This window comes from Salmo trutta, chromosome 25 (assembly GCF_901001165.1).
Source record: "Salmo trutta chromosome 25, fSalTru1.1, whole genome shotgun sequence".
NCBI classification, from domain to species: Eukaryota; Metazoa; Chordata; class Actinopteri; order Salmoniformes; family Salmonidae; genus Salmo; species Salmo trutta.
Genome location: NC_042981.1, coordinates 37,058,837 through 37,072,025, shown reverse-complemented (window position 1 = coordinate 37,072,025; position 13,189 = coordinate 37,058,837). Strand labels below are relative to the sequence as shown.

Sequence of the window (13,189 nt, the reverse complement as noted above, 5' to 3'; positions counted from 1 at the left end):
CATTGGCAGAGGATCTTATTTATATACAGTGGTGGAAAAAGTACTATTGACATTGACTTGAGTAAAAGTTAAAATATCTTAATAGAAAAGGACTCAAGTAAAAGTGAAAGTCACCCAGTAAAATACTACTTGCGTAAAAGTCTAAAAGTATTTGGTTTAAAATATACTTAAGTATCAAAAGTAAAAGTATAAATTATTTCAAATTCCTTATATTAAGCAAACCAGACAATGTTTGTTCTTGTTTTTTTTAATTTACATAATTTGACCATTTTCCTGTCCTGCTAAGCATTCAAAATGTAATGAGTACTTTTGAGTGTCAGGGAAAATGTATGGAGTAAAAAGTACAGTATTTTCTTTAGGAATGTAGTGAAGCAAAAGAAAAAGCTGTCAAAAATATAAATAGTAAAGTACAGATATAAAAAAAACTACGTATGTAGTACTTTAAAGTAGGCCTATTTTTAATTAAAGGAAAACTATTTTTGTTCATTAGTCCACTGTTGATACAGTCCCAAAATGTTTTCCTGTCAAGTTTTGGAGATATTGGATTTTAAAGAAGCAAATTGACACGTGCCACATCATCATGATAATGCAAAATGATTTTTCCTTTAAGTACTGTGGTTAGAGCGTTGGGCCAGTAACCGAAAGGCTGCTGGATCGAATCCCCGGGCTGACAAGATAAACATCTGTCGTTCTGCCCCTGAGCAAGGCAGTTAACCCACTGTTCCCCAGGCGCCGAAGACGTGGATGTTGATTATGGCAGCCCCCCGCACCTCTCTGATTCAGAGGGGTTGGGTTAAATGCGGAAGACACATTTCAGTTGAATGCATTCAGTTGTACAACTAACTATGTATCCCCCTTTCCCTTCCCCACGGAGTAGAAGTCATGTGACTTCCCATCCAAAGCTGTCTGGCAGTCAAGGTTTCCAAATAAAATGGCCATGAACTGGGTAGAGAACACATTCAGGTGGCCAATTTCTGTCCAACACCGGTCCTCATCAACTGAAAGTATTTAAAATATGTTTACAAATATATTCAATATATTCTAGGTTAATTGCGAGCTATACCGATGCATAACACAGCTACTGTATCAGACGACAAGCATGACCTAACACAAACAGCTGTTAATATAAAACACAGAATCTTTCACATTCCGACCAGTTTAGAATGCGTAAATAACAACTTTCTGAAAATGAGCCGTTGTTTATGACCATAGCCCATTTCAATCTCCATTGCATCAACGCAATTACGAACATAACTGTAGTCTGGAGGTTATATGAACCTGTGCTGGCAATTGATTCATATAAAAAAGGAAACAAGGCTAATAATAACACATGCAGAGATGATCTGGGTGCAGCTATCCGTCGATAAGAAATGACACAGAAATGAGAAGAATATCATATGGATAAATAGCCTAGGATTCACAATCATATTCATACGTACATTATTGACGACGAATTGTCAGCTCAGAGTATTTTAGCCATTCAAATGTCTTCCGCTGTATCGGTAAATCTGCGTTTCTTATTCCAATTCAACTATTACATTGTAATACCGAACGGAACCTTTCCGTCATCTGATCTTCCGCTTGGCGGTGTGCTAAAGGGCTGTGCAGATACTCCTCCTGTCACCGGAGAGAAAAACAACACTCCCTATACTCCGCTGGTGACGTAGCACGGCGTAACCCCCCCATGGGAACCAATGATAGAACCCCGCAGCCCACAAGTAACAGTACTGGCCCACTAGCTACAAAGTAGCACGTGTATTGGACAGTGTCGTTTTTAAAGCTCAGAACAGTAGGCTAACCCATATAGGCTATCATTTCTTCGTTTGAAGAGGTGAATTCACATATTTTCACAACGTTACAAGCGATGTGGGGGCGAGGGGGGTGTAGTCCAGTTGGCAGAGTAAAAGTCATTTTGTAATGTCCTCCACAGATGTACGAAGATATTCATATAAGTGTAAATATCACCAGGGTTCTGGAGAAGACAGCTGTTGGTGAGGTGACTCCTTCATCCAATAGCAAAGCTTCTTTGCTTACCTACTACGTCTTGTCAGCAATGAAATTATATAACCTGCTACAGAAGCCAGCCTGTATATATGGCTGCATGCCTGGCAGGGTTGGGTATGTTACTTTCTAAATGTAATCTGTTACAGTTACTAGTTACCTATCCAAAATTGTAAATCAATAACATCATTTCTGGATCAGCCAAACTAAGTAACGTAATCTGATTACTTTCCGCTACTTTTTGATTACTTTCCCCATCAAACGTATTTGGTGTGTCATCATAGTGGTTTCTGACTTGTGGTCAGACTCAGGTGGAACAAACTTAAACCTGCGCCTATTTTCAATGCTGAATTGAATGTCATTGAGAAAACAGAAAGGTGTCATAATGTATTTTTTTGCAAACATCCTTTCTGAATGTAAAAGTAATCCAAGAAGTAATCCTCTAGTTTTTCAAAAGTATCTGTTATCCGTTTACAATATTTTTGCTAGTAAAGTAACTGATTACAGATACAGTTTTTGTTGTAATCCTTTTAATAATTTACATTTACTTTTCTATAGAATCTAACAGGCCTATAGGTGAGAATTCCCAGAAATGCAATACATGGCAATAAAGTGTTTACAATAGGAACTAGGACTGGGTAGGGCAGGCCAATTTACAGGCATATTTACAGTAACTGTAATGACAGTATTTCAAGCCAGTGGCCGTGCCTCTTTTTCTTTCTTCTACTCATAAACTGACACACTGAAAAAGCACCAGTGCCTGTAATCAGGGCAGGGCCTGGTTTGTTGCAGGTGCCTATAGGCTCTACGGGCAGCAGAGCGAGAGTAATAACTGACTAAAAAGAATATGAGGGTGGAAGAGCCCTGAAGCTTGTTTCAATGAGCAATGTGATTTAGTAGATACAGCCATAACTTGTGCGAGTCCTCAGGGAAACTCTGGTGACTAAAGTTGCAAGTACCGGTACAGGGACATGCTTGAGTGTACCTCAAAAAACACACATACACTCTTGCACTCACACACACCCCACACAAACACATGAGAAGGAGTGAGTGAGTATGTATACTGTACATAGGAAAAATGGTTTGTTAAAATTGCAAAAGTTGCATTTGATTGACAGCACCTTTTTGTTCCCATAGCAATCATTTTCTCTCTCAGTATGCAAATCCAGCCAACAACAAAACTGAAGTAATTTGTCTTTCTAAAAACATTAGCATTGGTATGCAACCGTTTTGGCGTACTCTTGGCATGCCCCACATTGATTTCAGACACAGATTGATTTATGCACTAGGAGTATCAAGTCCTCATCCTGTCCAAACACAGCAAGCTACTTTGTTGTTGCTCAGAATTCCAAGAACACGCCAGAATTCCACTCATTATGACATGACTGCACGTCTTCCCTCCACCGCAGTGCTGACTAACCCTGGGCATTGTGAGTGCTGGGCTGCCGGAGGGGAAATAAGGCTCTGGGCCTGGTTACATAAAGCATTTTAAGTTAATTTCCCTCACATCTTTCCCTTGAAGTTTCCTTAACTTTAAGTCAGTTGCACAAAACATTTTAAGGTGAATTTCCCCCTGACATTAAGTGAAAATGTTAAGGGTGTCCATGAGGTCCCTTAAGTGCTTCATTTAGTATGGATATCAATGTAAATAACATTTGTGGAGGTGAACATTGCTTTCCTCTGACCTGGTTTCAAAACAAAAACATCCACCAGCTAGCTAGCTACTTAGCTAAACAATCGAAGGTGCGCAAACCATGGCTAGAAAGCTGCTGGCTAGCTAGCTCAGGCAGGTCACCAGTGATACAAGTCAGCTTTCGATGTACATCCATGTCTGAGGACGTCGGGAAATGACATGGAAACCGGCCACTAGGGGCAACTGTTGCCTTCAAAAAGGTTTTGGTTTTGCTAGAGCATTGTGGATGGGGAATGGGCATAAGCATCTGCCTCTGATTCCAAATGTTGCATATTCAAATTCAGCGATAGAACGTTGTTTTTAATATTTTAGTTTTAAGCCTATCCCAAACCATTACCCTTACCTTAACCATTGGAGTTAATGCCTAACCTTTTTTATTTACATTTTAGTCATTTAGCAGACGCTCTTATCCAGAGCGACTTACAGTAGTGAATGCATACTGGCCCCCCATGGGAATCGAACCCACAACCCTGGCGTTGCAAACACCATGCTCTACCAACTGAGCAACATTTTTTTATTTCACCTTTATTTAACCAGGTAGGCTAGTTGAGAACAAGTTCTCATTTATAACTGCGACCTGGCCAAGATAAAGCAAAGCAGTTCGACACATACAACAACACAGAGTTACACATGGAGTGAAACAAACATACAGTCAATAATACAGTAGAAAAAAAGTATATATACATTGTGTGCAAATGAGGTAAGATAAGGGAGGTAAGGCAATAAATAGGCCATGGTGGTGAAATAATTACAATATAGCAATTAAACACGGGAATGGTAGATGTGCAGAAGATGAATGTGCAAGTAGAGATACTGGGGTGCGAAGGAGCAAGATAAATAAATGAATACAGTATGGGGATGAGGTAGTTGGATGGGCTATTTACAGATAGGCTATGTACAGGTGCAGTGATCTGTGAGCTGCTCTGACACCTGGTGCTTAAAGCTAGTGAGGGAGATATGTGTCTCCAGCTTCAGTAATTTTTGCAGTTCGTTCCAGTCATTGGCAGCAGAGAACTGGAAGGAAAGGCGGCCAAAGGAGGAATTGGCTTTGGGGGTGACCAGTGAGATATACCTGCTGGAGCGCGTGCTACGGGTGGGTGCTGCTATGGTGACCAGTGAGCTGAGATAAGGCGGGGCTTTACCTAGCAAAGACTTGTAGATGACCTGGAGCCAGCGGGTTTGGCGACGAGCATGAAGCGAGAGCCAGCCAGCGAGAGCGTACAGGTCGCAGTCGTAGGTAGTATATAGGGGGCTTTGGTGACAAAACGGATGGCACTGTGATCGACTGCATCCAATTTGTTGAGTAGGGTGCGTAGAGGTGGATCAGAGAATCACCAGCAGCAAGAGCGACATCATTGATGTATACAGAGAAGAGAGTCGGCCCGAGAATTGAACCCTGTGGCACCCCCATAGAGACTGCCAGAGGTCCGGACAACAGGCCCTACGATTTGACACACTGAACTCTTTCAGAGAAGTAGTTGGTGAACCAGGCGAGGCAATCATTTGAGAAACCAAGGCTGTTGAGTCTGCCGATAAGAATGTGGTGATTGACAGAGTCGAAAGCCTTGGCCAGGTCGATGAATACGGCTGCACAGTAATGTCTCTTATCGTTGGCGGTTATGATATCGTTTAGGACCTTGAGCGTGGCTGAGGTGCACCCATGACCATCTCTGAAACCAGATTGCATAGCGGAGAAGGTACGGTGGGATTCGAAGTGGTCGGTAATCTGTTTGTTAACTTGGCTTTCGAAGACCTTAGAAAGGCAGGGTTGGATAGATATAGGTCTGTAGCAGTTTTGGTCTAGAGTGTCCCCCCCTTTGAAGAGGGGGATGACCGCGGCTGCTTTCCAATCTTTGGAAATCTCAGACGATACGAAAGAGAGGTTGAACAGGCTAGTAATAGAGGTTGCAACAATTTCGGCAGATCATTTTAGAAAGAGAGGGTCCAGATTGTCTAGCCCAGCTGATTTGAAGGGGTCCAGATTTTGCAGCTTTCAGAACGTCAGCTATCTGGATTTGGGTGAAGGAGAAATGGGGGAGGCTTGGTTGAGTTGCTGTGAGGGGTGCAGGGGTGCAGGGCTGTTGACCGGGATAGGTGTAGCCAGGTGGAAAGCATGGCCAGCCGTAGAAAAATGCTTATCGAAATTCTCAATTATAGTGGATTTATCGGTGGTGATAGTGTTTCCTAGCCTCAGTGCAGTGGGCAGCTGGGAGGAGGTGCTCTTATTCTCCATGGGCTTTATAGTGTCCCAGAACTTTTTGGAGTTTGTGCTACAGGATGCAAATTTCTGCTTGAAAAAGCTAGCCTTAGATTTCCTAACTGCCTGTGTATATTTTTTTCCTAACTTAAGAATTCCGAGTTAATTGCTCAACTTAACCCTAACCTAAAAAGTTCATAGTTAAAACTTCTTCAGGATCGGTGTGGCGTCCGCGGTCCGGTTGAGCTAACGTAGGCTAATGTGATTAGCATGAGGTTGCAAGAAACCCCCCAAAATCCCAGGACAGACATATTTGATATGGGCAGAAAGCTTAAATTCTTGTTAATCTAACTGCACCGTCCAATTTACAGCAGCTATTAGAGTGAAAGAATACCATGCTATTGTTTGAGGAGAGTGCACAATTATGAACTTTAAAATCTATGAATAAACCAATTAGGCATATTTGGGCAGTCTTGATACAACATTTTGAATAGATGTGCAATACTTCACTGGATCACTCTAAAAATTTGCACATACAGTTCTGCCATCTAGTGGCCAAAGTCTAAATTGCGCCTGGGCTGGAATAATACATTATGACCTTTCTCTTGCATTTCAAAGATGATGATACAGATCTAATGTGTTATATTCTCCTACATTAATTTCATTTCCACAAATTTCAAAGTGTTTTCTTTCAAATGGTATCAAGAATATGCATATCCTTGCTTCAGGGCCTGAGCTACAGGCAGTTAGATTTGGGTATGCCATTTTAGGCTAAATTCAATAAAAGGGTCCGATCCTTTTAATGCCTAAACTTAACCTTAAACACTGAAATTTGACGTCTGAGAAACATGGGTGAACGTCTAATTCTGACGTGAGACTGTGAGAGCTTGTAGAGCTAGCTACCTCCACTGTAAATTTGCTTGACATGCTAGAAAGTAATAGAAACAAAAAAATAACTAAAAGAAACACGTTTTATTATTTTCCGTATCAATTTGTTTCTCCTGTCTTGAATGTAGAAGTTATAATTTTCGACCTCCCAAAATAAATGCGCTCTCCTTGATTAGAAATTCAGTCAGTGAATCAGGTCGTCTCCATAGTAACCAGAGACTCTTTCTGCCACACGGTCCTTCAAACTACCGTAAAACCCTTAAATGACGCCCTTAGCTAAGGCAATTTGAGGGGCTCTATGCAACACCCTTAAACAATTCTCACAGAAGTAGTAGCAGTTGTTGCAGGAATTGTGGCCCAATGTAAAGGATAACCAAGGGGTGGGCTGTGTGTGTGTGTGTGTGTGTGTGTGCACGTGCTTGCATGTGTGTGTGTGCATGCAGCCCCTGACTCCCGATTACGAAACAGCCATTTATTACGAAACAGCCAATAGTCATTTATCTGGCAACAAAAGAGCCCCGCGGGACATGGGTTGGAACAGAATATACATGTGCAGTGTTTCTAGGAACTATTAGAATGGTCGGTCATTGTGTGATGGCCAAGAGGGAGGAGAATCTAATGTCCCCGTGGCCTCCCCAGAATGCGTATACGACTCCTGAGGGAGGTATAGGATAGATAGTGGTCAGGTCAGGGGTTAGGGTCAAATAGGGAGAGCAGCTCTGACTGAGAGACTCTTTGCTGTGCTTTTATCATTCGACTAATGGATCCAACTAATTGACCACTAGAAAGAGCTTTTGAGAGTTCAAACAGCTTTTCCACGCAAAATAGAGCAGTTCTTCACATGACAATGTGTTCAAATATGGCTTATACAATTGTGTTAAGAGCTATTTACAAATCAACCTAACCATTTGACTGTTGATGTTGTGATTGTTGACCCAGCACAGTATGTGTGTTTAAACTTTCCTCACCTGAAGCTGTTAATTTCCTTCCTCAGTCAGCCGCCATGTCAGAGAAAGAAGAGAGAGGGGGGAAGAGAGAGAGAGCGAGAGAGAGAGTGAGAGGGGGGAAGAAAGAGAGAGAGAGAGAGAGAGAGAGAGAGAGAGAGAGAGAGAGAGGGGGAAGAGAGAGAGGGGGGAGAGAGAGAGAGAGGGGAAGAGAGAGAGAGAGAGGGGAAGAGAGAGAGAGAGAGAGTGAGAGGGGGGGGGAGAGTGAGAGGGGGGAAGAGAGAGAGGGAGGGGGGGGGGGAGGGAAGAGGGAGAGAGCGTTGCAGCCTAATCTCTTCCAGGAACTCTGGGTCAAGAATGCATTCACACCGTTGTCAAGGAGATGGGGGAGTCGCCTGGGATGGGTTTTGTGGGCCAATCAGAGAGCTGCTGAGGCGCGCATAATGAGTGAACTCTCAACCTGCCCCTGTGTGGGGTATTGACGAGCCATGAGACATTCCTGAGTGGTGGGAGATTCCATTGTTTACTACTATACTGCCATTGTTGCTGAAAGGGCCGGCACAGGCTGTTCCGATCCTGGGAGTAGTCAATAAATATCCCACTGTCGCAATGTGACTGACACACGTACGCACGCACTCCGAACGCACACACACACACACACACACACACACCCCACTAATCCAGTGATACAATGCCATTGAGGGGATTCACCTTGAAGAGAATTTCTCATAAGGTAGCCTTTACCTACATGAGTCCCTATCTCCTTGACCTGTTCGTTATCTCTCCCACTAAATACAGTGTCAGCTGTGATGTGTGTGTTCTTCTGAAAGAACAGGCAGTGTCCTGAAACAGATAACGCAGGCTGGGGCTGATAAAGCCGAAGTTCAGTGACTTCCATATATAGTCCATACAGATCCATATGGTATTGATTTCTTTGCATGGCTGTAGGGTATTACATTGGGGTCAATAGTGGGTTTCCCTGTTGTTAACATGACATAACAGGATGTGCTGTCTGGGCAATGACCTTAAATAATATCCGAGCCCTGACCATCTACCCTGCAGCCGTATAGGGAGATTTAAACCCATATAGAAGAACAGGTGCCTTTGTGACAGAGGTGGTTGGGTGAACCAAGCTCACGTCACGAGTCACCTTGCCTGAAACCTGAGTACTCAGAAGCCTGATTCACACCATAGGGCCAAACTGAGCCAATCTGATCTGAACTGGACTGGTTATGCATCCATCATAGTTGCTGGAACCATACGGGACAGGACAATGTGAAAACATAATATAAACTGTGTGAATCAGGTCTTTATGCCTAGACTTTAGCTCAGCGGGCTACCGCAGTCTTGTGGCACACAGACGACCCAGGTTCAAACCCATTCAGTTACACTTTCAGTACCACCAGTACAATATAAGAATACTATTTAATATGCATTAGGATAGAATCACTGAAGGCCATTACATGATCGTGTTGACCTTTCAGGGAAATGCAGAAGGAAGCTAGATGTGATCTGCAGCCACAGTTACTGTACTACCACAATGACTACCCATAACCATTATACTGCTGTTCTTTTCCTGATTTATTTCATTTATTAAAAACCTTTAATAATTATGAAACCATTAGTAAAAAAAAAAATCCAGCTCCATTGCCTCTACTGTACTGTACACGGTCAGAGAAGTACAACTCCACGCCATAAACAATGTGTTCATCACAGCTAATGGAATGCAGCATTTTACTGTCTCTGTACAAGATGTAGGATCTTAATTTGATCACTCTTAGAAATGCAAACTTGTAGTGTATTCAAGATTTGAAAAGTATTCTAAAGTTTGTAATTTTCACTTTCAAATGTCAGACTTGATTTCCCCTAACAAAAAAATGCATCTACCCCTACAGAAAACAAATCCATAAATTTAAAATCCACATTATAATTCACATTTTCTGTTGCTGCAGAGTTATTTTCCTGTTGTAGCAAACGGCCTCAAAGATCCTACCTCTGTACAGCCTTTCAGATTAAACACAAGATTGTGAGTGCTACAGCTGTACAGTACACATGACCATGTTATTACACCTTACAGAGAGTTTCTGAAGAGTGTACCGTGTTTATGCCCACCAGTGTGTGTGTGTATGTGTGTGTGTGTGTGTGTGTGGGGAGGGAGGGTGGGGGCAGTCTGTCCAAGGAAGCCTTTTGAGTGCACAGCGCAATCTGAGACGTTCCCACAGCCCCCCCCCCTAAATCAAATCAAATTGTATTTGTCACATCCTTCGTAAACAACAGCTGTGGGCTAACAGTGAAATGCTTATTTATGGGCCCTTCCCTACAATGCGGAGAGAAAGAAAATAGAGAAATAATAGAAAAGTAATAACACATTATTATAAAAGTTATATTAAATACACAATGAGTAAAGATAGCTTGGCTATTTACACGGGGTACCAGCCGCGAGTCCATGTGCAGGGGTACGAGGTCATTGAGGTAGATATGTACATATAACTAGGAAGAAAGTGACAGATGGTCAACAGTAGCAGCAGCGTGTGCGATGAGTCAAAATAAAGTTAGTCCTAAAAAGGGTCAATGCAGATAGTTAAATAGTTAACCAAATACTGTAGCTACCCTGACAAATTCTTTAGCAGCCTTATGGCTTGGGGTTAGAAGCTGTTCAGGATCGGTCCTGTTGGTTCCAGATTTGGTGCAACAGCACTGCTTGCCGTACGATAGCAGAGAAAACAGTCTGTGACTTGGGTGGCTGGATCTCCCTCATTCCTCTCTCTCCCTCTCCCCCCTCCCCCACAATATCCCTCACTTTCTCCTCCCCTATCCCTCTCTCCCCCAATGGAAAATGTATACAGTCATCATTCAATCTCTAAAATATAACCAAAACACAAGCAAAACCTGCTGCAAATGCATCCAACGAGTTTGTAGCGTTACACATTTGATGTAGTCATTGCGTGCTAGGAATATCCATCCCTCTCTCCCTCAACAGCAACAGAACTAACCAGCACTGTTCCATCCATGTGTGGACATGACATTTAGCTTATTAAGATTGGATAACTATCCACCAACAGTACAGGAACAAGCTTCTACCACCCTCTCTTTCTTCTCTCCCCCTCTCTCTCTCTCTTTCATCTCGCCCTCTTTCCCTTTCATCTCGATCTCCCTCTCTCTCGGACAGGCAGACAGACAGGCCACCCTACCCAGAACCAGTTGGGACTGGCGTCGTTGCAGAATTCTTCCAGATGTTCCTCTGGGGTCATGGTTCCATGGCACGGCTCGATCTCCACTCAGGCGTAGGATCCTCAACTTGTGTGTCTGTGTTTAGAAACCTGGTGATCTAACTGACATGTGTGTGTGTGTGTGTTAGACACTTGGTGATCCGACGGACGTGTGTATTCAGGTGTTAGAGTCCGACGTGTGTGTGTGTTCAGACGTTAAAACCAAGTAGTGATCTTTGCGATTCTCTGTAAGACTGTTATACTGTGTGTCCTCACCGGACGAACTGTCTATATAGTGTTTCTGGAGATGTTTAATTTTACCGAGCGTGTTCTGAGAACCACGTTCCAAGACGAAACCTGAGAGGACAGACCAGATCCCATCCCAGTTCCTTTAGAAGGTGCTGCTGACACCCAGGACAACACACACACACACACACACACACACACACACACACACACACACACACACACACACACACACACACACTTTACCTGTATACATGTATACATGAGCATACACACACAGACATAGAATACACAAACATATGCATTAATTGCATATACACTGTCATGACATAAATGCATGCACACTTTGATGGTACAAACACAAACAAACACACACGTATGCAGGCACGCACACGCACACACACACACACACCATAAGTAAAACATCTCTATGGGCAGTAACTCCTGGAACAGGTTTGCTACCCAACTCTCAGCTCCCTAAGTGACGTCATCACAGCCATTTGGGACAGGGACCTGGTATCCACTAAGTGTCCCCTCCCCCGTCTATCCCCCCTACCCCAAGGGCTGCAAGACGAGTAGGTCAGCTCAACATGCTCTTACAACCCAGGGTACACGGCTCAGTTGAATGTCCCCGTCTGCCCCCTTGCACCTCTGGGTTGGACCCCTGAGCTGCGGCTCAGAGTATTCTTTCTTCGTCATATGCAGCTCGATTCTTTCTTACAGTGCTGAAACTAGGCTCGGTGTGCATCGGTGGATCATTTTCAGTCAGGAGACTGAGTGTCGAACACAAGTCCCGATTTAGTTGATTTAGCCCAGGCACTGACTCCTGGCTTTTACCATGGCAGGAATCCTAGCATTATTGTTAGCACAGAACTCCTCTGTCAATGAAACACAAAATGATGAACCTGGGCCTTAGGTGTGTTGGCAGGGATTCTACCAATAGACCAATTCTACCAATTTACCACCACTCTCACAGATAAACCCCAGTCAAAAGATCCTATAGGATTTTATTAGAATCCAAAAGGATGTTCTTTTGGATTCTAAGAGGATTTTTTTCATTGGAATCCTAAAGGATTTTTTTGGACTAGGGTAAAATATATTATTTAAGGAGATCTGAGTTTCTTTTATTACAGGACAGATGTAAATACAGATAGTGAGGAAAGAGACAGTTGGCCAAGGAGGCATATGTGGTCTAGAGTCAGGAGCTTAGACCACTACACCAGACATCAGCACACTGATAAGAGTTTCTTTAAGATATCTGTATAAAAATGATACAAGGCTGGTTCCAAAATCTGATAGGATTTTTCTATTGGATTCTAACTGGATCCAAGGATTTCAATAGATTTTTTCTCCTATAGGATTTCTATTAATTTTGTCAAGGGGAATTGTATAGATATTTACATGTCCTTTTAAAGGATTTATCCTCAAATCTTGGCTATGCACTATAGTTAACTTGGCTGCTTAAAATATTGAGCACCCACCCGCCAAATCTCTTCAACAATTACCTACGAAGGTGGACAGTAGACACAACAACTCATATTAAACTGTCACCCTTACAACTTGAGATGGTGACCCTATAGTGGGGAACCGCTGGCAATGTCCCCTCTACCCAGTAGCCATCTCGTGCTGCCCCATCCCCCCCAAAGTCCAAGGGACACAATGTGAGTAAACATTTGGATCTAGGTGCATTAAAGTTATTGTGGCAACTGCAACAACAATAGCTGTGAAACCTACTTAGACTGTCCTCAAGGTTGTTTACATTTGTGTCAAAGAAGTGTGCAGCATAGAGCTAGATAAAGAATTTGATGTAATCGTAATGTGACATTTTTTACAATACCTGGATCAGATGTGCCAAGAGATGACTGGTATTAACATCCTGGAGGTAGATACGGATGAAGCACCTTCTAGGATTTGAGGGAGGGTGGGTGGGACAGCAGGGGAGAGGGGTGCATCCCTAGGAGGGAAGGAGTTTTAATTGATGTAACTAGGCAAGTCAGTTTAGAACAAATTC

At 42.9% G+C, this 13,189-nt stretch overlaps 1 protein-coding gene across 4 annotated transcripts in view; it reads right to left on the bottom strand.

Moving 5' to 3' along the window:
* The window catches only part of LOC115162510 (phosphatidate phosphatase LPIN1), a 43,211-nt gene extending 31,990 nt beyond the window's left edge, over positions 1 to 11,221 (bottom strand). For 2 of the 4 annotated variants that reach the window (XM_029713868.1, XM_029713869.1), the window contains exon 1: positions 10,915 to 11,220. In XM_029713868.1, the coding sequence (XP_029569728.1) occupies positions 10,915 to 10,974 (60 nt within the window). In that variant the 5' untranslated portion in view covers positions 10,975 to 11,220. Of the gene's footprint in view, positions 1 to 1,439; positions 1,655 to 10,914 lie in introns of those variants that run through there. The other 2 variants (XM_029713871.1, XM_029713870.1) reach the window with 2 other exon arrangements.
* Positions 11,222 to 13,189: the final 1,968 nt, after the last annotated feature.